We start from the raw sequence: 22,843 nt of genomic DNA on the forward strand, positions 1-22,843 counted from the left end.
TTACTAATCACATGTGATTTTATTTTTGTCTTATTTGGCTTATGAAGGATTATTGTATTCTCTGCTCTTAGGCTAATTTAGATTCACCGATGGTGATGGTGAGAAATGGCATCTTCTCTCTTCTGTGCAGGTCACTCACCATGTGCGTGATATACTGCGATCCAATGTGATATTTTCCACTGAAACAAATGGCAGATGAATGCTACATTACACAACTGCTAATTCGAACCATTTCAGACTGGGACCAGGGACACGCCTTGCAAGCTCTTGCTTGCCTTGCTGTGATGAGTGTGTGGTGGGTTAGGGCTAGGCATTGATTGAATGAGGCAGACAATGGACAGTGGACACAGCTGGTCATATGCAATAACTGCCAAGTGGTGATTCCACTAAAAGCATTAAAGAAAAGAAAAGACGAGGATTAAAATGGAAGGAGAACATGTATGCCATGAAGTTTGGTATTGTGATGAATAGGATTGCTCTCTCCTTCTCTTTGTGTCCCATTCGCTGTCTCTCCCTTTCACCTCCTGTGTTCCTATTTTGCGGTTCCTTTGGAGTCTGGCTTTTAATGACTAGTCTGGGCTGGGCAGGTCGTACATTGACGGGGTTACAGTGTGAGCACGCCATTCCTCATTAGGAAGTCTGCACGCTATGGCACGTGCAGGCCAGCCTCCCTGTGCTCTCAGCCAACATGCTGTGCCTCTCCTGGGGCTGAGGCAGCCACGGTCTGCCTGTAGCAGGTGGGAGCTTTGTAGGTCACCAGCCCACCCTTGTTCTCCTGAGAGAATGGCTGGGGGTGGGGGGCAGAAGGGAGGCAGAAGAGTAGGGCAGAAAAATGAGAGGCAAAGCAGAGCAAAATGAGACAAAAGTAGTAGTTAGCAAATTCATCTTTATGGAATCATTTTCTGATCAAAACCTGATTAAAAGTAGGGTCAATAGAAGTCCTGTATTCAATAAAAATATTAGTTTAGAAAATGTCTTGACGGCAGTAGCAGTTAATAGGCATGTTAATAGTTATGTTATAATAAGATTTAGAATTCTGCATTTATATATGCAGATGATAGAGGAGCTGTGTTAATTTACTGCTTACTCAAGGAGTGGTAATTACCTGGCCAGACAATAGAATGCCTTAGACTACTTAAATAGATCTATAGTATTGAATACTATTAGGATTTTTCAATTCGCTGCCCTTTAATGTACATTTTAATTTTGAATCTGTATTACCCAACCAGTAGACCATTGGTGTAGACAGCAATGCCAGGGGCTCCTCTGGGTAGCCATATAAATCCCATTTTAATTTGGTTTTATAGGAGATATATATTTAAGAAAAACTATCTATGCTAAAAACTGCATCCTGGTATTGCCTGTTAAGTATATCTCTGCTCTGTTTAGCAATGCATACATTTGAGCTAGCGACAATGTAAGGCAAATCAGCATACATGTCATATTAAGAGCATCTCAGAGCATAGCAGAGAAAAGCTTACAGATTTTGCTTTTCCAGACGTGTATCCTCACCGAGGGTCTTTGAGTTGGAAAGGCAAGCTCCATTGAGCATTGGTAGGGTGGAGGAATCAGGGGGGAAAGGGGATAAAGGTGAGGGTTGTCTGGTGTCTTTAAATCTTTCACTACAATTTACTGCTGGATCTGTGGAATGATTTTCATAGTCTCTGTCTCTGCAAGATATGAAATGTTAACTTCTAACTTGGAATGTTTTCTCCCTCACTGCTCTTCATAGGTAAATGTGCACAGCTGTGTCCCCATTCAGTTGTATATAATGATTTATGTTTTTTTTTCCATTCTAGAGACTACACTTACTATATGATGAATGATTATAAAACAGATATTTATTAAATGTGTATGTGCAATAAGTGATTTTTCTGCACTGAGATGTGTGGCCCTTTATACATCTTATAGTAAAACTACTGTTTAAATCCTAATATCACCTATACTTCTACCCAACTTCCCATTATGAGACATCTGAACTGACCCTGACCCAAATATCCATTTTATGCTTACAGTATAGTTCAACAGCTTATCATCTCCAGACAGACTTTAGAACATGTAACAGACTCCACTATATATTCCTAATATTGCCTAGCTGATTTCTCTGACTGACAGAAGCCCATCTATTTGCTAAACCATTGATTTCCTTTAACATTTTTCCTCTAACCTTGTCAATGGCACGGTTATTGATCATCCATCATTGGGCGATGGGCCTACTTGGTGCAGAGACCGTGTTCAATCTCTGGGGGTTGAGTGCAGATGGCTAAAACAATCGATTACAGATGAGAGAGCTCTCAAAACCATCCTCATCAATGAGGCAAAATACTCTATCAGATATCATTAGACTTTGTCCTTCCACTAGATTAGAAGGTGAAGCGTCTTGTCCTCTGTTTTGAGGCTGTTTTGAGTTTGTATATCCCTGGTGGAGCTTTTACTCCTATTGTGTACTGTTCTATACTGCTGTGAAAAACAGCTATAGAGCAACTGTGAATGGAAAAATGGTGTTTGATTATATTCACACATATGTAACTATATGGGCTTGTAGTTGCAAGCTTTGATTTAATTAAAATTGAGTTATTTTGTACAATGCTGTTTAGAACAGGTGTTATCACAAAGTAGCTTTACAGAAATCACCTGATAAGGGAATCCAGGGCCAGTCCACAATAAGAAAGCCAAAGGTGACAGTGGTATAGAAAAGCTCCCATTGTCGTCTGTTCAACAACTAATGGCAAACTAACAACCCAAACTGAATAAATTTGCTTTTTGTGATAAACTTAGGAGAATGGTGTCTCTCCGATATATAAGCGCCCCTCTGCTCTGCTGTCAACAAACCTGTGTGAACAGGAGAGCACCATGGTACGCCACCGCCACCATCTCAGTTTACCTTCATTCTGAATGTCCATGAACCCCAAGATCTGCACCATCTAAACAGGAACTGTAAGCTTGACTACAATTTTTCAACAAGGAATCTGAGTCCTGAACACTGGACTGAAAGTTGGGTCACTTGGACATTTTATATTTTAGTAACAAAAGTTTGTAATCAGATAAGGTAGTATGGTCAAACCTTCTATTCCTTATAAGGACTCTAGGTGCGGCATTCTGGATTAATTACATCAATAAACAACTGGAGTTGTACCATGTTGTTCAGAATTCATGGTTTCTCTTCCTTTAAACTGTGTATATGTGTGTATATTTGTGTTTGTGATTCAAGTGTAAGAGAGTGTGTGCGTGTGTGTGTGTGTGCGTGTGTGTGTGTGGGCGCGTGCATGTGTGTATTTCACGCCTTGGCTTAGTTGTTAATCAGGAAGTGTGCTTTATAAGTAGATGAAAAAGACCAAGTCTGACAGTAGGGGTCAGGCATTTCCTCACATGGCCCCAGTCTGCCTGCTCCTTTGAAGAAAAAAAGCTACCGGAAGACATTTGTCTGTTCTGATTGGCTGTTGGGTGAGAGAGGCAGCAGCCAGTCTCTGTGCTCATGAATGGACTAGAGGGAGTCATGCAGTGTTAATGAGGAACCCATTGCAGTTCAACCCCAATACCAGTGGTAGCTCCAGCATCTGGCCAGCTGCACTTGATGGCTTTGATCATTGGTGCCTGAGTTGGTTTTAACCTTTATTGAAAACACAACCCCCGGAGTGTTTCCTATAGGATATATAGTATGTGCTAAGGTTTTTCAAGCATATATGTCAGTAGTCTGCAAAATCCAAAGTACAAAGTCCACAGTTGGCTTAAATCCAAAACCATTGCCAAAACCATGTACTGCCTGTCTTTTACTTGGACGATGAGGCATAATATATTTATTTTTACATTTACATTTATGGCATTTAAGAAGACATGAGATGCTGTGTACCATAGCATGTGGATTTCCATATTCATTAATGACACACCAACCATTAATGACACAGCAGTGGATTCTGCAAGGCAGTATTTCGCAATCCCATTGCAGGGAGCTATATACACAGCAGCTTTTAGATTTATTCCTGCTCAAACACATCTAATTTAACTCACCAGGTAAACATCTGGAACTTCAGGTACTAAGTCAAGTGAGTTAGGATAGCCTGAGACAGGTGAAGGTGTAGTGCATGGGGAGTGGCTAATTCAAGATATGGCTTAGTGTCCTATTTGGACTCGTGTATATAACCTGCACAGATTTAGTTTTGTATAGTCAAAATGGTCTAAACTAGCATTTCTTACTCCTACTTCTAAATTTCTCCTGCATGACATTTTCCCCAGTAAGGATTCTACTCATTTAATAATTATCAGCCTCCCTAATGCGAGAATCAGATTTGCTAAAGCCTTTGCTTTGCTTTGTGCAAGTGTTCCAGATCAGGACCCGGTTGGTGAGGCTGTGATAGTGCAGTGGGTGGTCAGGAACATGACCTAACTGACCTTTTAATTGAGTTTGCAGTGAATCTCTGAAGAGACCCACTCTGAGGCATTTGGCTCTATTCTGGCACTGCTGTTCCTCTGTTTACACACATTGTATAATTTTTGGCTTGGTGGGAGAGCCAACTCCATAAACACTTCCTGACTTTGTTTGTAAATATTTCAACTAAGGAGAGAGGCACTCAGATGGCTGATTACTTAATATGCTTTCACACAGAGATTTCTCAATATTATATTATATTTTTAATTAGGCACTGCTGAAGTTCTGCAATACTGTCATGGAGAATTCAGAAATCAATTAATTTCAGTTTCATAAAAGCACATAAGCTTTCATGTCTTGGCATATTTAATTAATCCATTATAGAATTAACATATTTATTTTAGTGGTTATAAGAGGTTAACATTGATAATGGAAATGCAGGGTGGAGTGTGTTACATAAAGTGAGCTATGATGTATGCCAACTCAAGATAAATTGACTTTCACACAAATTGAGAGCTTGTCTTTAGGACATCATGGAATCATTTTTTTTTTGCCAAGCAGAATGATGGGAGATTGAACCTAACCCTCACCAAAAAGGAGACTGCTCTGAAAAATGCTCTGCATTCCAGAATTCCCCTGTGCCCAGATGCTTTCTTCTGGCATGTATTGTGCACATTCATTAATCTTTTGCCCCATGTCCAGTACTCTTTATCAGTCCAAACTGACATCCTGAGAAAGCAAGCATAAATGTTGTTGCTGAAAGAAAGAATAAACCTACAAACTGCTTTCACATTTCACAGGGAACTAGGAAGTATGACTGAGTATAAGTCAACATAAATCTATTACAGCATTTCAGTTTTTCGTGAACTTGATGAATGTTTGTATTATTTATGATTGTGATATTTAATAGAGTGCCAGCTGCAGCAAGTCTACTTCTAGCTCCCTCATGTCACACCATAGTTTGCTATTCTTTGCACATGTATATAGTGGAGGCTGCTTCAGATTGGTATTATGAAACACGATTAGTGCAATTCAGATATTCTGTTAAAGTATTGTTTGGGGTGTGTGTTTGTGTTTGTTTGCATGAAAAGGAATATATTTGGTTTGTTTAATTTTGCTTAATTGTGTTTTACAGTGAATGGGTGTTATGATCATGATTGTACAAGGAAAATTAAAATGTGTTGTAAAGGCATGTATACTATGTATACATACATAGTACAGCAAACTAATAATGCTCACCTGAGCAGAGCTGATTTTTCTGAGCTCAATTGAGTTTGGTTCTCTTGCACAGCCACAGATCAGTGAGTGCAGAGTTTGAACCCTTTTTCTCCAGTGCTGGAAAAAACGACAGCAGCCGCACAATGATCAGCTTCTGATCCTGTTAGTGTAGGAGTAAAACTTTAGTTATGCTCCCCTTAGAGTAAACAAGTATCTGCACCCAAAACCCACAAATGACCTACACACTGATTCATTTAACCTCTAGTCTATCATTATAATTGAAAGATTCAGCAGTCTATTGTGTGATCATTTAACATATATTTTGAATACGAACCTCCCTTTTAAATGAATATTCAGTCTGGACAAAATGTCCATCACTAGCTCAATAAGGCTACAGCACTGAATCCCAGCAACAGAAAATTGCTGCTCATGTAAGTATATCCTGTCTCATGAGAGGAGCTAGTGAACTGGATTCTACCAGGCAAGTCTTCTAGTGAACAATAACTCTCTTCAAACAGCTATTTAGTAATTTCCAGTCCTTACAGTTAAACTGGTATAAAATAAAATTAATTGCTTTTTATATCATCTTGAAAAACATTGCTGTTGCTCCACAGTATAGATATTTGATAGGTATGGCCTTATTTACTGGTACATCACTTGCAAATCTCTCCAGCAAGCATATGGTACATGACAAAGGTGAAAAAGAAACAGAAGGATGTAATGATAAACCTGAGATTTACCAGTAGTTTGTAAGACATAATCTCTCTAATGTTTTTACTACTTGCAGTTGGTTTGAACCACAGCAGTAACCGAGTCTGCTTATTCTACAGCATGACGTTAGTTTACACTGGCAGCGTTTATCTCTGTGCACAACATGAAACCGTAAGCAGAGACGTACACTGGCTCAATAAAGCTCAAATATTTTGGCAAGACTCAAGAGCTGGGTGTCACAACAGGACACTGACCAATACTTTCAAAATAGTTTGAACCAGTGACCTGATAAGTGTCTCTAATCCTAAACAGAATATCTGGAGGATAACCCGTAGCACATGCAGTAGCTGCATTTTGATGCGGTTTATTCCTGTTGTGCAGGCAGTGGCTACATGATATAAGATTTTAACAAGTAACATAATTTATTACTAGTATTTATAGTGTATTATGTTCTAGGTCAAATTTGGTGTGACTTAATATCACAGTCACATCTTTATTATGAACATGCTTTTTCTGGGTTCATACTGTGGTATTAAGGCTTTAACTTTGTCTTAACATCTCATAACATTGTCTTAATCACTAATGCTAGAGGTAAGCTCTATAGAAGAATGCAACTTATTCTTGTAGATTAATTTTAGCCTCTTTACAGTAGCCTGTCCTGTAAGATAATGGGAATACTTCATAAAAAATATAACAAAACACTATCACCACCAACAGCACCTCCTGGCATTACACATTTACACATTGTTAGTTCTACTGGGTGCAGTCTGACACATAAATTGTGTGTGTTCTGAAAGGATTTTTTTTCTATGTAAATTGTAATGCATTGTCTCTGGCATGGGAGGAGATATAAATTGGGGCTGAACAAGTGAGCTGAGCATGCGTGTGTGTTTGAGTTTCCGCACTCTGTCATAGCAGGTGGTGAGTGGCTAGTGCACTGGACGGTGTCCTCAGGTCCGAGGCCATTGTGTGAGCGTGCGGGCAGACACAGACCTCCACATTTCCCAGCACTGTGTTTCCTGTCTGGTGAAACAAAGCAAGGCGTTCTCAGGCTCCGGGTCTGTTCCATACAAAAGTGTGTGTGTGTGTGTGTGTGTGTGTGTGTGTGTGTGTGTGTGTGTGTGTGTGTGTGCGCGTGTGCATGCGTACGCATACGTGTGTGTGTGTGTGTGTGTGTGTGTGTGTGTGTGTCACGCCTGGGCCATGCCACTTAAGGTGCAGCACAGAATACATTACGGATCTGTTTCTATGTAGCATGTTAAAACTGCGTTGTTATTTGTTATTAATTATCTTACACTTTTGTCTCCTGTCCATTTTGCCTCTTGGTTCCAATTAAGAAGCTGAATGCTACTGCAGTTTTGAGCTGTTGTGCAGGATTTCCTCTGGTTCAGATCTTATCTCTATGTACAGCTTATTGGTAAATTTCACCTTAGTCAATTATGTTTTTACCATTCAGTCTTTGTTTCTATATTTTTTTGAAAATTGTAATTGCAGAGTTCATTCCCCTTGTTGTTCGGGCTGGGTTTCTTTCTCTGTCCATCCTACCCTGTGGAATTTATTTCAATTTAAATATGCAAAAGCTCTCCTCCCACATCCTTGCTGATCACAAATTAAAAGAATACATTCAACTGGTGAATACATTAACAAAGTACAGGGATTGTCCTGTTGTCGGGCCATGACAGTAGCCCAGTGATGGGATTATTTAACTGTGTGTGGGGAGGAACACCCACTCAGCAACAGATGCCTGAAGAGCAAAACCCAGCAATTTGACTGTGTGGAAAGCTGTTAGAACTATGAAACTATGGAACATAATAGCAATATGGTACTTTACCTTACATTTGACCTGTTGTATATCCACATTTCTTAACTATACTTGGCTTGTGTAACTGCTATGTGTGAGACCCTGATCATTATACTCATGCTCTTTTTTTAATAAGGGGGTAAATAGAAGTGTTTTATGAATTAATTTACTAAATGGACTGTAATACAAACACAATAGTTTCTTATTCCTCCTTCCTTAATTACTGTAATGTAGAGGAAGTTCTGTCTTGGCCACTGACCAGCTCATGATGTTGTTTTAATACTGATCTCTAAAAGAATGCATATTTCATTGACCACATCAACCAGCATGGCCAGTATCCACTACATTAAACAGGTTTTACCTGAGAGAAAAACTACCATATGTAGTAATTTATAATACACCTTTTGTGTGTGTGTGTGTGTGTGTCTGGCCAAGTCCTTTAAGAAGTGAGGACTGGTCTTGACTCCCAGGGTGACCCCTTTTCTTCCGGAGCTGTATAATAAAGTGTTCAGGTGTCACAAGCTTTGACATAAAGCCATTGTTCCAGGCATAGTCCTCATTGACCCCAGCTCCAATATAAGTCCATCACTCCATACACAGTTCTCGAAGACCACAAGCCTAAGCTAAATTATTATGACTATATGGTAATTTGTGCAAGATCAACTTTTGAGTAAATAAAGAAGAGAATTTGATAAGATTTTATAAGATGACTAGAGATTGCTGGAATCTATAAAGGTGCACTGATAAGCAGTGTCACTATGACTACATGTGCTAATGATGTTTAACAGGCAAATGGATGTAGTAGTAAATGTTTGTTGAAGATGTGAGGTTGTAAAGTTGTTGGCTGTGTGAAGCTCTCATCTGGAGCTGATAACACAGACCTTGGGGAGTTGTTTGAGTCAGGCTCTTCCTTCCGTAATGCCTAACTATGTGTTAATGATGTGACCTGGGAACTATTCTCCACCTGGTGCTCTGTGCTTATGTGTGTGTGTGTGTGTGTGTGTGTGTGTGTGTACATGTGCTTGTGTGAGCTGAAATGAGTGGAAGAGCCTACATTGTGTGTGTATGCATGTGCTATTTGTCATACAGCACTGTGTACTGTGTCTGTGTACATCATTGATTAATTAATTGCCCTCTTTCTTTCCTTCACCTTCTCTTACCTTTCTCTCCCTACATAAGCCGGGCTATCAAAACCAACCAGGACCTCTTGCCTGAGACGCCTTGGATGAACATCCTGTACAATGACTTCTGGGGCACCCTCCTCACGCACAGCGGCAGCCACAAGTCCTTCCGGCCCCTCTGCACACTCTCCTTCCGCTTCAACTATGCCCTGGGCGGCCTGGAGCCCTGGGGCTACCACCTGCTCAATGTGGGCCTGCACTGCTGCGTCACTTCCCTCTTCACTACACTCTGTCGGCCCCTGTTTGGCACCGGCCCGTGGAGCCTGCTGGCGGGACTCCTCTTTGCCTCCCACCCCGTCCACACAGAGGCAGTGGCAGGCCTGGTGGGTCGAGCAGACGTGGGCGCTGGATTGTGTTTCCTGCTCTCTCTGCTCTGCTACACCCGTCATTGTCGTCTCCGCCCTGGCGCTGGGCGTTCTCATCGGGCCAAGTGGAGGGCATGGGCATGGCTTGCCGGTAGCCTGGTTGCTGCGGCAGCAGCCATGCTGTGGAAGGAGCAGGGAGTGACTGTCCTGGCCGTGTCGGCCGTTTACGATGTCTGCGTGGTTCACCGCATGCGCTTGCAGCAGGTGCTGCTGCTTTTCTTTAAGGTGAGTGGGGTTCTTAAAACCTTAGCATGGGGCTCTGCTTATGAATATCTGACAGACAGGCCCTTGTTTACGATTAAGGCTCCTCAGTACATAAACTCAGGTTCTTGGTTTTGGTTTTGGTTTTGTGGAGCAGTGTCAAAAGTGCAAATTGGACTACCCCTATCTCAGAATGTAGGACTTAATGATTTAAGATAACGAGGAGTAGCAATACCATGCAAGAACTGGAAAAGGCCATCCAGACCTGAGATATATATGATATTTAGTAAACACATGTTGTTTTACACTGGCTGTGGTCTGTAGTATGCATTTTTTGGCCTGTTACTGTGTCTTGGGCACTAATCCAACAAGCAGCATGAAGGTCTCTGTTGAGGAAAACCAGTTTTCCAGTTTGCCCTTCCTTGTCTCTCTTCCAAAGATTGTGTGTGTTGTGTATGTGTGTGTGTGTGTGTGTGTGTGTGTGTGTGAGAATGTGCTTCTAATGTTTTTTTTTGCATCCAATTTCCTCTTCCCCTCCCTTGGGGATGACTTGGTCAGCAATAGCCTGATGCACTTCCTTTTATCTACCTTGAGGTGTGTGTGTGTGTGTGTGTGTGTGTGTATGTGTTTGTTTTTCATTAGGCATGTAATTTGAAAAACGTTTGGTGTATATCCACAGCTGGTTAACCAGAAAATGAGCAGAGCTCTGGTTTTCCTCCCTTTCCTCACTGGCTAAACGGAGAGGGAATACACACACGTTGTGGCCAAACAGTGCTGTTGTATGTGTATGAGCCATTACCATTGACCTTCATACTATAAACAGATACCCTTAGCATCTCTTCTCAGACCAGTTACAACTCTTGTTTCCCAAACAAACCAAAGTGCATTGTTTAGATTTGAGTTTATTCCACTTAAACTCATCGCTCTTATTCAGGGGCTCCATAGCAGCCATAACTATAAAGGATACATATAGAGAAAAAATAGCAGACAGGCTAATTTAACATCTGGAATCATAAATGATTATGCAAAATAACAAGAAATTACCATTTTCCATGAGCAAATTAAGTGTAGCAAAAATTATGATATGAAATACAACTGTTTTATTTTCTCTGGTAATCTTTGGCCTCCCTGAGGACCTCTGGGTGTACTTGGAGTACTGCCATAGCCTGCCAGTTTAGCATGCTCCCCCTGGGTTTATCTGTTGAGTTTAAACCTGGTGTTTTGGCAGGGGCTCCCACCCTGTTCCACACAATGGGCCACAGACACTCGGACCAGGCCAAGCTCTGCAAACACATGCCAACCCTGCACATGGTGCCAACACATATGGAGCTTTTATCATGCCCATTTTACCCATCTCCTCCTATGTACCCATGGGTGGAGTAGACTTGAGGTCCATGCCCCGTCTTATAGCATGGACTATCATGTGTTAGATTAGAGCTTTCTGGGCAGCCTGGAGAGTATGGGAACACAAACACTGGAGGAACGAGAGGTAACATTGAGGAAGGGAAAACATGTTCTCACTTCCTCTCTCTTTCTCTCTTTTTTCTCTCCTTCTCAATCTTTCTCTGCTGGCACTGTTGATTAGGTTGTTATTGGTAATGGCTTTTTGAACAACACAGGACAATAACACATGCCATGTTTATCTTTGCAATCACAGGGGTGTGCATGTAGAAGGAGAAGTAGGAGAAAAATTGGTTTGATTCATTAATATTCTCCGTGAATATATGGGCCCTTAATATTAGACCTACTTTCATTTGATCAGAGTCTAAACCGATGCCCTGATTATTGGTCTGGCCGCCCAAGCATGTGGCGTGGACAGAGGGCAATTTTTCATCTCATCAGCCATTTAATAGGATTGCAATGAGATAGAATCCAGGGTAATTATATCAAATGCATTCTGATCTTTGGAAGAGTACTAGCACTACTGCAGTACAGTCAAGTTGGCAGTGTTTTTCTCATCTCTTGTTATTTTTTTCCGAAAGCAGAATAAAGAAAACAAGTGAATCAGCTGTTTTAGTTACATGGTGGCAGAATATATACTTATTTGTCTCAGTGATGTTTGGTTAAGGAGATTAGTGTAGATAGGTAGTAGATGGCATGATTAACGATGTGCCAGTTACCCTGTAATGGGACTTTCAGCCGTGAAATAAATCAACTCCCTGTGCTTGGTAAATAGCAGAGCTGGCCAGTCCAGTTGTAAGCTGTGTCTGGGAGTTTGCATCTGCTTGGACTTTCATGTTTTAAAACTGAATCAGTGTTTGTGAGGATACATACATTTGCATAATAAATGCTTATGAATATAAATGCATATGCATATAAATGCTTATTTAAAATGTCCATGGACAGAACTGAAGTCAAATTTATGACTTTGAAAAGTGATTTTAGGTTAGTTCTGAATAATGCATGTATTTTATTTGATAAATGAGAGAATATTGGAATAAACATAATCAGTGTTAAATTGAATAGTTTTGTAAGTTACAAAGGAATTGTGCAGTCCAAACCTGAACTAATTCCTGTTGTCTTGCTTTTGTTGTTCTGTCAGCACCTAGTGTGTGTGTGTGTATGTGTGTATGTGTGTGTGTATGTGTGTGTGTATGTGTGTATGTGTGTGTGTGTGTGTGTGTGTGTGTGTGTATAGCCCCCTCACTTTGGCATAACATTGTGCCTACTGCTTTGTTCAAAGCTATTGATCACCCTAAAACGAGGTTTGGAACTGATCCTTCCCTCCCTGACATTGACTACTCATCAACATGAGTACTAGTATACTGAAAGATAGTATGCAAGTGCAAGACATGCAATGTGAGTGGATCCTCCTGCAGTTCGATATGAGCTATGTGCGATATAGTGACGCAGAAATTAAGGGAGCTGACCAAGAGAGGAAGTTAGCCACTCCCTCCCTCACTTGTGCATTAGTGAAGAGCTCTGCTGCCCCATGCTCATAACTGCTCTGTGTGCTTGATCCTTTGTGTCTCCACTTATGGAGAGGAAATAGGAAATTGCCTCAGTTCTCCACAACAGTACCTCCGCACACTGGGTTGGACTTGGTTGTTTGCAACTGTGAATTTTGTTTGTGCTCTTATTACACTGATTTTTGTTTGTTTATTTGTATGTGTGTGTGTGTGTGGTGGGGGGGGGGGGGGGGACCTGGAACAGAAATCTTTGTCAGGCAAAATGGAGAGAATTTGATCCTCTGAATCTTTTGCATCAGAGCAATACCAAAAATGACTTTCTTTTAATGTACCTGTATCTTTTAATTTGGGTGATGTTTTGCATAAGAAATAAAATATAAAAAACATGATAATAAAAATACTAAAGGTTAAGCACAGTCCAGTGGCTATGCATAAAAGTAGACACTTTATTTGTGTTTAGTAGGCTTTTATTTGGGTAAAGTAAATGTTTAAGGAGTTGTGTGTGGCTTCATCTAAGAAAAGTAAATAATCAAAGTCTAAATGGTCAGAAGTGCAGAAGCTCCTATTTAGCAATATTTTAGCAATACAGTGCTTAAGTGCTAAAATAAAAGTGCAACAAAGCCTATTTAAATTGATATATCCTCAAAAGACCACAAAATGTTTCACTTTTAGAAAAAGATCAAGTTCCAGGGCACAGAATTTATTTTGATAGTTTCATAGTTTGAACTGCAGGTTGAATCACTTTTGTGTTAAACAAATGTAAAATGTATTTATTTTAAAATATAACATGTATTTTCTTAAGAAATAGACTGTTATTCCTGGCTATTTGGGGGAAAATTGCACATCAGCTTTGCCAACAATGTAGAGCAAGTTTCACTTGTTTTTTCCAAATTGATCCAACCACATTGTCATATTTGGGAAAGAAACCTTAAGGTTCTTCATGAAAGTGCCTGAAACTAGTTCAAAATTATATTGGAGAGTGAATCTGAAGTAAATTGAAGTGCAAACTGTTGAGTGAATCAGCAGCTCAGTCTGAGTGGAGAAGCTTGTTCTAAGATAACTGTTTTTAAGTTTTAACACAATAATGTAGAACTAGTATATACATCTAATATGTGTCTGCTCCTCTCCTTGTTTTCCAGAAGAGAAACGTAGGACTGTTGGTAAGTCTGGCTTGGCTAGCTGGTTGGGGGATGGTCCTGTTAGCAGCTCGGCTATACTGGATGGGAAACAAACCGCCAAACTTCTCCAACTCTGACAACCCGGCAGCTGATTCATCTCACTTCCTCACTAGAACACTTACTTTCCTCTACCTTCCAGCAGTCAATGCCTGGCTCCTCCTCTGCCCTCACACTCTCAGCTTTGATTGGTCCATGGAGGCCATACCCCTGCTCAGAACTGTTTGTGATCAGAGGAACTTCTGCTCAGTTGTATTCTATACAGTTTTTGTGCTACTTGCGTGGTTTGGCCTGAGAAGCAAGGATTCTACCACATTCCATAAGACCAATGCAAAATCCCATGTCACCAATGGAAAGGTCCTGACTAATGGCCACAGTCTCCATCACCTTGACAGCAATCATCACCATGACAGCAGTCACCACCACAATGGCTTCACTCCAGTAGAATTTCCTGAGAATACCCAGAATGGGTATTCCAGACACGTCCCCACTTCCACTCATGCATCTTTGCCATCCAAAGAAAACATGGTGGTCTTCTCCCTGGGCTTGCTGGCTTTGCCCTTCCTGCCTGCCACCAACATGTTCTTCTACGTCGGCTTTGTGGTGGCTGAGAGGGTGCTCTACATCCCCAGCATGGGCTTCTGTCTGCTGGTGGTGCTGGGGCTGAGGACCCTGTGTGTACGAGCAAGGCAGAGGAGCTCCAGGACGCTATTGCTGGGCTGTACTGCTGGGCTGCTCCTGCTCTATAGCCTCAGAACGGTGCACAGAAACCAAGACTGGCAGAATGAGGACTCGCTCTACAGGTCTGGCATCACTGTCAACCCCGCTAAAGGTATGACAGAACTGTGGTTTTGATGTTAAGATTTTGATATTAATTTTTTCAAAAGTTGTGAAAAGGATACACATTTTCTAGAAATAATTAAGCAACATTTCTGTCACTCAGCTTGGGGTAACCTTGGCAATGTCTTGAAGAACCAAGGTAAGATGCTAGAGGCAGAGGAAGCATACAGAAATGCCCTGTATTACCGTGGCAACATGGCTGACATGCTTTACAACTTGTGAGTTTCTGTCTTACCATCCTATCAATCATTTTGAAACCCATTTTGAAAAAGTGATTTCTCCTGTGTCCCTGCCAAATTGTGAGACTGCTATTTCTTCAAGCCTGATTAGCTGGTCTTGGAGAGTGGAGGCATGGGCTCCTGTTGCTTACCTTTAAAGTGGTGCAGTAACCCACACTATTCAGCTTTTAAACAGTCCACACACCTTAACAGTCCATCTCATCACTTGTCCTTCATCCCTGACTCAGAGGTCTGCTGCTGCAGGAGAATGATCGCTTCTCTGAAGCTCTTCATTATTATAAGCTGGCCATCGGGAGCAGACCAACCCTGGCCTGTAAGATCCAAACTCTGTCTCTCTTATTAAACCCACAATAGAGATTGTTACTGAACTTACTCTTTCATTTCAATTGACTTACATTTCATGGTCTGATTTTAATTAGCTTGCATCTAAGCTGTACTAGTGATAATGTATAAGGATTTACAGATGAATGAATCAAAGTCTTTTTAAGTGTGCTGACTAAGTAAACACTTCGTATTTTAATTCCATCAGGCTCTTCACTTTTTTTCTTGCATCTTCTGTCTCCTTAACAGCTGCATATTTGAACACTGGTATTATTCTAGTGTCTCAAGGCAGCGTGGACGAGGCCAAGCACACATTTCAGACCTGTGCAGACATCCCGGATGAGAATCTGAAGGACCCCCATGCTCACAAAAGCTCAGTCACTAGCTGCTTGTACAATCTGGGCAAGCTGCTACACGAACAGGGCCAGCAGGAGGTACTGTGCAGTCTGGGTTTGAGAACCAACAAGATGAGACTGGCTCAGATATCTTGATTAGTTTAACAGTGTTATAGGGAATACACTGTGGTCTCAGTCTCTAAATTGACTTAAGATTCTACTCAGGTTTGAAAAGATGCCCATTTTTTTCCTCTTGAAGTTTGAGGTGTGTTGGTGACCTTGTTGGTGAGAATCCCTCACACCTGCTGAACATTGCTGTGGTAATAAGTGCTGTTTTATAGGCTGGAAGACAATGAAAGTGATTGCATCTCAGACTGGAAAAAACTAAGACAAATTTTATATTGCAGACTTCTTTAGGTGTAAAGGAAAGTGATTATTTTAGAGGGGTGGTTTGGACATAACTAAGAAACATGTTCCCGAAACTCCACACAAGAAACATCTTGCCACCTCAGAATTTTACTATTCATAAAAATGTTAAGCACCTGCTCAGCACAACTCTCAATATGGATGTCTGCTGATCTATCTTCTGAACCTAAGAAGCCAACTTAGGTTGCCAACCATGAATATGTATCTGTACTTGTAAGGCCTATCCTATATTATTCAAGAACTCTTAAGTCATGGAGGACAAAGTGACTACATGTAGTAATATGCAATCACATTTGTCTTGCTGAGTTCAGTGGCCTAGACTGCTATGGACTGCATTGCCATAGCTTGGCTCTAGCCACTTCTCTTATATTCCACTCTTGTGGACTCCACAGGAGGCCCTGTCCATGTATAAAGAAGCTGTGAAGAAGATGCCTCACCAGTTTGCCCCTCAGAGCCTTTACAACATGATGGGTGAGTGGTAAGCTGAGCATGTTTCTTTCTAAGTATGGCATTGCCACTATTCTAAGAAAACCTCATAACATTTTTTGTCTGCTTGTCTATGTGTTTTACTACATTTGAAAATGTCAGCAGTCTTTTAAATTGTGGGAACATCTTTTACTACTAGAAATGGTCCAGAATTACTTGGCATTCTGGGCATTCATGTATCTGTAGCTAGCTATCTGCATTAGCTTGTGCAGTGGCAAACACATGATTAGTAATGGTCCTGGATCAACACAAGTGACTGGTCTGAGATCAAGACAATGATGATTCCAAACAATTCTGGAATTCTGGATTGTCATAAATAAGATGAGAACTGCTCACTCAGCTTTATATAAAACCTACCCAATTAAGAATGGTAATTTAAAATAAAAGACTCAAATTTGACATGTTCACTTTTTTAATATTTTCAATATATCTAAAGAATTTTATGAACAAAAATGTGGAGGTGGGAGAATTTTTTAAATGGCTTAGTGGTCAGAGGAGTACACATCAAACACATACTGATCAGAGGTCAGTGATTGGTTAATAGACATGTTGATCAAGGAACATGGACAACACTACTTGAAGAAATTCTGTTCACCTTTGTGGTGTACATGCAAACCTGTAGAATTTAGCTGTAACTGAGTGGCATTTGTAGGCATCTGCAGTATTATGAATAGAGAGTGTGCTAGTTAACACTCACCTTCAACGTCTGCCCTATGACACTGAATGAGTGGTAGCTGGAAAAGATGGACATCGGCTACACGTGTGTTAAAGGATGTCAGTGTCCCAGATTCATGGCTGATATGCAACAGAAAAGACTTAGATAGCAGGTGAACATTCACAGTGGCCACAGTAGCCATGACAGTAAGGTAAATAAGAACAAGAAAAAGAAGGGGGAAATAGTGTCTGTTCTAATAGTGGAGAGATGGAATGGAGTATGTTTTTTATTTGGCTTCAGTATGATGTTTGAACCTTTGGGGAAGACACCTATAGGTGAGGTGTAAGGGAGCTACATTTCTCAATCCAAAGGTCAGTTTAAAATGCAGTTAGGGAAAAGCATGTTCTAAAGTCTGAACTGTGACCCCAGACCTAGGCCACACAGTGTCAAGTACTGGCTCAGTATACAGCTTATTGTTAATTGCTTTCCAGCAGACACACTGTTTAAAAAATGCACTGTAATTTAGTGGTGCCATCGTGTACTTCACAGTTAACGAATTCACTCTTTGCATTCTCATGTGAGACTGAAATGTATGTGAGATCATGAAGACCTGCATACCTGGAAGTCTGAATTACAAGAATGGGTATATTTCCATATGTTTCACTTTTGAATTTTGGTGTAACCCCTCTCAGGTGAGGCTTATATGAGGCTGAACAAGCTTGAAGAGGCTGGGTATTGGTACAGAGAGTCGCTTAAGGCCAAACCCGACCATGTCCCAGCCCATTTGACCTATGGCAAGCTGCTGTCAATCATGGTGAGTTAGCTTGTGGTCTTCTTAGATTTTAGTCTTCTCTAAACTGTGGTGTATTTGGGGGTTGACTGCCTTTTAAATGGATTTAGGTCACTTGGATTGCTATGGTTACATTTATTAATCATTACTTCATTTGCTAAACTTCAAAAGGAGCAGGGTAAAAGACTATTTATGAGCTTCAGATTTCATAACAAAGTGCATGGAAACAAATCTCTAAGTAAATTCAAATTTTTGGATGGTGGAACAATTTCAGCTCAGCAGTTTAAAAATGAAAGTGTGAAAACTTGACCATTGTTGCTGTTACCTTATAAGCTCATAGCAGCACAAGCTCATAGCAGCACAGCAAAGGTAGACACACACACAAGGTAGGCACACACACACACACACACACATATATATACACACACACACACACAAGGTAGGCACACACACACACACACACACACACACACACACACACATATATACACACACACCTTTAGCACATAGTATTTCATTCTCACATTCAGTGGGTGGTTTTACCCTCAAATCTCATTCCCACATTCAGTGGGTGGTTTTGGCTGACAAAGTTAAATAGGTGTGACTTGATTCAGGGAATTTTGAACTTGACTTGGTGTCATCTGCTGTGGTGCAGCTGTGGTGTGAATCCTTGGATGATGTTCTCATTAACAGGGCCAGACAGCAGACGCAGAGCAGTATTTCCTGAAGGCCATAGACCTTGAGCCCACCAGGGGAAATTGCTACATGCACTATGGTAGGTCAAACCCATTACTCCTTTGTCTCTGTGTTCTTTTGTGTACTTTTTCTTCCCTTCTAATTATCTATAAGATGTTAATAACCTGTTAATAAGATCTTAATAAGACTTAGCCTTTCTCTGCCTGAGCCAATACTGCAAATAGCAGTTTATCCATAATGGGAATAGGGTTGTATTGTTATAATTATGTGGCCTATGCATTATGACTGGTGCAAACATTTGCTTGGCTTGAGGAAAGAAGAGCTGTATGATGTGTTACTATAGTATGGTGTCTACAGTATATAAATGCATCTTTAGAAATTTTAGTACTTTTTGCAGGTTTTTTAAAATTTATTTATTTATTTATTTATTATAAATACCCTTATGAAATATCTCTAAACTCTGATGGAACTCTCAGTGAGCTCTCACTGAGGATAAGGACTTGGGTTAGTTATCCTAGAGCAATCAGACACCTAAACTAGAATGGGGTTAGTTGGATTTCTAAGTAGGTTATTCATGGTAGTGCATCACATAGCTTTTAATTTGGTGAAAGATATTACATTATAGATATCATATAAACACAAACGATGTATCTTACTATCTTACTATATATATGGAGTTTTTATAAGACATAAAGTGCTTATGGGTATGTACATGGTTACAGATTGGACTGAAATTTATAGCCATAAGAGTTATAGAACATGGTGATTAGTGAAGGGAGGTGTCTATTTGTTTAGCTATAGAGGCTGCATGTATAATGGCAACCCTCCTGACTTCGAGGATACTTAGCATTCAAGCATCCCATATGTGCACTTGCACACATACATGCACATACACATATACACACACACACACACATACACACACACATATATATATATATATATATATATATATATATATATATATATATATATATATATATATATATATATATATATGTGTGTGTGTGTGTGTGTGTGTGTGTGTGTGTGTGTGTGTGTGTGTGCACACAAAACACCTTTACACATTACTTTCAGTAGTAGTTGCACTTTCAGAAGTTTTTCAGCCTCTGTCATAACCCTCTGTCAGCCTTTCAGGCTTTTCATTCTCATGACATCAAGACTGGTACATATAAACCCTGTTTAAACAAACTGTCCACTAGTAAATCTCTCTCTGTCCATCTGTGTTTCTCAGGCCAGTTTCTGCTGGAACAGTCTCGTTTAAGTGAAGCAGCAGAGATGGCAGAGAAAGCAGCTGACCTGGACAGCTCCGAGTTCGACGTTGTGTTCAGTGCAGCGCATATGCTCAGGTGTGTTTGTGAGGGAGATGACTTTTTACAGTCTGAGACTGCACGCTGAGAGATGTGACAGGTTTAAGAACCTTTTTAGAGTGCCGTCAGAGAGAGAGGCAAAGGGTGTTTTACACCTCACAAACAGGACACCTTTATGTCCTGTTGTCAAACATGAAATAGGTAGGTGGACGTATGTACACAAGGACATTGATACTTGATAACAATAGTAGAGATAAGACTACAGCAAAACATACATAAACCATGAAAGGTTAAAAGATAGCAGTGATAGCAGTGGTAGAAGGAACAGGATGTGTTCCATGGGGACCAGGTGTCGTTCTTCTGTTCCATAGCCCTTCCAGTACAGCAGGTATGTGACCAAACAGGTAGTTTGCACATTGGTTGCTGTCTTTGTCATGGTTTGTGCTGATGGATGTGCAATAGCTTATGTCTGTGTAGAGGCTGGGCGATGTGAGATGGTAAAGTCAAAGTGGGCGAAGAACATAGCCCACCTGGCTTAGCAAGACACTGGGCCTGATGTAAAACAGATCACAAAGGTCAGTGTTGATCACAAAACAGTGATGATTAAAACTATGGTAGCTCAGTGGTTAAGGTACTGGACTAGTAATCAGAAAGTGCTGGTTTAATCCCTGCCACTGTTGGGCCCTTAAGCTTAAATTGCTCAAGTTGTACTCAGTCATAATTGTAAGTCTCTTTGGGTAAAAGCATCAGGTAGTGTAAAATGTCTTCGTTATATGTTAGCATATGTCAAATTTAGTAAGCTTGTAACAGAGCTTTTTGAGAGTAGTGTAATTAAGTTTTCATTGATGTGTCCATCTGAGAATGAGAAAACTCCTTGAAACAGTGGAAATAGATCCCTGTCAGGTCTCCTGACAGAATCCCTGTTAGTGTCAGTCCAGTTTTTTTCAGAAATGACATTTTGTTGGGTGGGTCTGCTGTGCTGATATCTGAGCAAAGGTTCAATATGCACATGATAAAAATCCATGGTTAGCCAATTATATCAGCTTTAATGTCAATGGTTTGAAAATTCAATTGCTAAAAATTGCTGATAATTTGCATCCATTAATCCATAAAAAAATTATTCAAGTTATTTATATAAGAATGCACTGCATACAGAAGGGATCACCTGGTGTTCTTTAAGTTCATGTCTTCAGTGCAAATATCAGTGTTTTGGGTTAAGAACTGTAAAGAAGATACAGACATTAAAAAATATTTTTTTAAATGATGTGTTAAAATGCTTTAGAAACTGATTTAACAAATGACAGTTATGCAATATGCCAAGCTCAAGGTTTTCAGTACTGTAGTTATTGTTCTTAGTCTTAACCTGATATTCTTAACATTCTTAACCTCTGTTTTTAACACATGGTGTGTACATTCCCCCCAGACAGGCCAGTCTGAACGATGCAGCTGAAAAGTATTACAGGAGGGCAGCAGACCTTAGACCGAATGTAAGTACATCAGCATTGCTGTAGAGCATTAAAACATCAGCTACACTATAGTGGAGGGCTTCACTTTTTAACAGTTCATCCAATGTGTGTCCAGCTCAAGTATTTTGACCTTAAATGACCTCGCAAAGCCATACCAGTAGTTTTTCCAACCTACCCAGGCGCATTAAAGATCATATTTTGAAACAATTTTCATCAAGTTTGGTGATTCATTAGTTTTGCATGTTGCTCTACATAGAAGCTGTTTTCATCAAATAAATATACTAAGTAATACTTTAACATATGAAACAGAAGTGGAAAATGACTTCTTTGGGATGTTTCCTCTCTCTCTCTCTCTCTCTCTCTCTCTGTTTGTCTGTGTTCAGTATGACTGCCTCACTTAATTACCGACTCCTCCACTATAGCTCATTTGCATTTTTTTTCTCATTACTGCATGCAACTTTAATTCCACATCAATATAATGTTGACCGTATAATTTTTCTTCTTGTGAATTTCAGCAGTAGATCGCTGTTCTACTCGCTACACATCAGGCAATACATGAGCAGAGAGAGGCTTTCTGTACTATCTATCTCTCTTCAGTTGAAACCAGTCGACATTTAATCTGATAGTGATTACAAGATGGTTATTCTTTCTTGCCAAAAAAATATATAAAAATCTATGCACAGAATTAGCTGAAGTTAGATTATTCTCCAGATTCAAAATTTCCAATCCACCTTAAAACTCAGCAGACTAATGGCAAACAGCAATCTTTCTGTTTTTTCATGCGATTTCAATATAGTAAGGCCATGCAGTAATTAACTTCATAAATTTATCTTAATGAATTTAGAGAGGGAGAGTGCTTCTTTCTTGGTTATTCTTTCTCCTCTACGGCTCAGTTTGTCAGATTTCTCCTTTCCCCGACCCTGAACTTCCTGTACTTTACAGCCAAACCAGAATCATTATTTTTTTAAGGGACGGATTAATAAACAAATCATCATTGATCGTGGATCCATGGCAGTGAACAGTGTTTAAATGCTTTCACCAGAAGGCAGATAACCTGTTCCCTACACCGGTGCTGCACTGGGTTATCAAAATGATAGCAATGGAAATCATCACACACGTGCAAGTGCATGGATATTTGCATATGAACATAATAGCTTTTACGCTACAGAAACTACAGCAGTGTATAATTCATGCGCCATCTAATCCAGCTATCACATGCCATGCGCTGCTGCAAATCACTGCTGTGCTATTTTCAAGATGGATGTGTGATGTATCGGATTGGTTTCCTGGAAAATGAATCCACCAATATTCAATATATATATATATATATATATATATATATATATATATAT

The 22,843-nt window shown here is 40.2% G+C and overlaps 1 protein-coding gene across 3 annotated transcripts in view; it reads left to right on the plus strand.

The window, feature by feature from the left end:
* tmtc2a (transmembrane O-mannosyltransferase targeting cadherins 2a) overlaps window positions 1-22,843 on the plus strand; it is a 35,015-nt gene that overhangs the window by 10,082 nt on the left and 2,090 nt on the right. The window contains exons 2-11 of one of the 3 annotated variants that reach the window (XR_003411332.3): window positions 9,276-9,867; window positions 13,892-14,759; window positions 14,871-14,985; window positions 15,234-15,319; window positions 15,577-15,761; window positions 16,481-16,559; window positions 17,922-18,043; window positions 18,713-18,794; window positions 19,950-20,064; window positions 21,453-21,512. Coding sequence is in view for 2 of the 3 variants with exons in the window: in XM_027020219.3 (XP_026876020.2) it covers window positions 9,276-9,867; window positions 13,892-14,759; window positions 14,871-14,985; window positions 15,234-15,319; window positions 15,577-15,761; window positions 16,481-16,559; window positions 17,922-18,043; window positions 18,713-18,794; window positions 19,950-20,064; window positions 21,449-21,512 (2,308 nt within the window). In the remaining variant the exon portion in view is untranslated. Of the gene's footprint in view, window positions 1-9,275; window positions 9,868-13,891; window positions 14,760-14,870; window positions 14,986-15,233; window positions 15,320-15,576; window positions 15,762-16,480; window positions 16,567-17,921; window positions 18,044-18,712; window positions 18,795-19,949; window positions 20,065-21,448; window positions 21,513-22,843 lie in introns of those variants that run through there. The other 2 variants (XM_027020219.3, XM_027020220.3) reach the window with 2 other exon arrangements.

This window comes from Electrophorus electricus, chromosome 11, assembly GCF_041902795.1.
Source record: "Electrophorus electricus isolate QZ-2024a chromosome 11, ASM4190279v1, whole genome shotgun sequence".
Lineage (NCBI taxonomy): Eukaryota > Metazoa > Chordata > Actinopteri > Gymnotiformes > Gymnotidae > Electrophorus > Electrophorus electricus.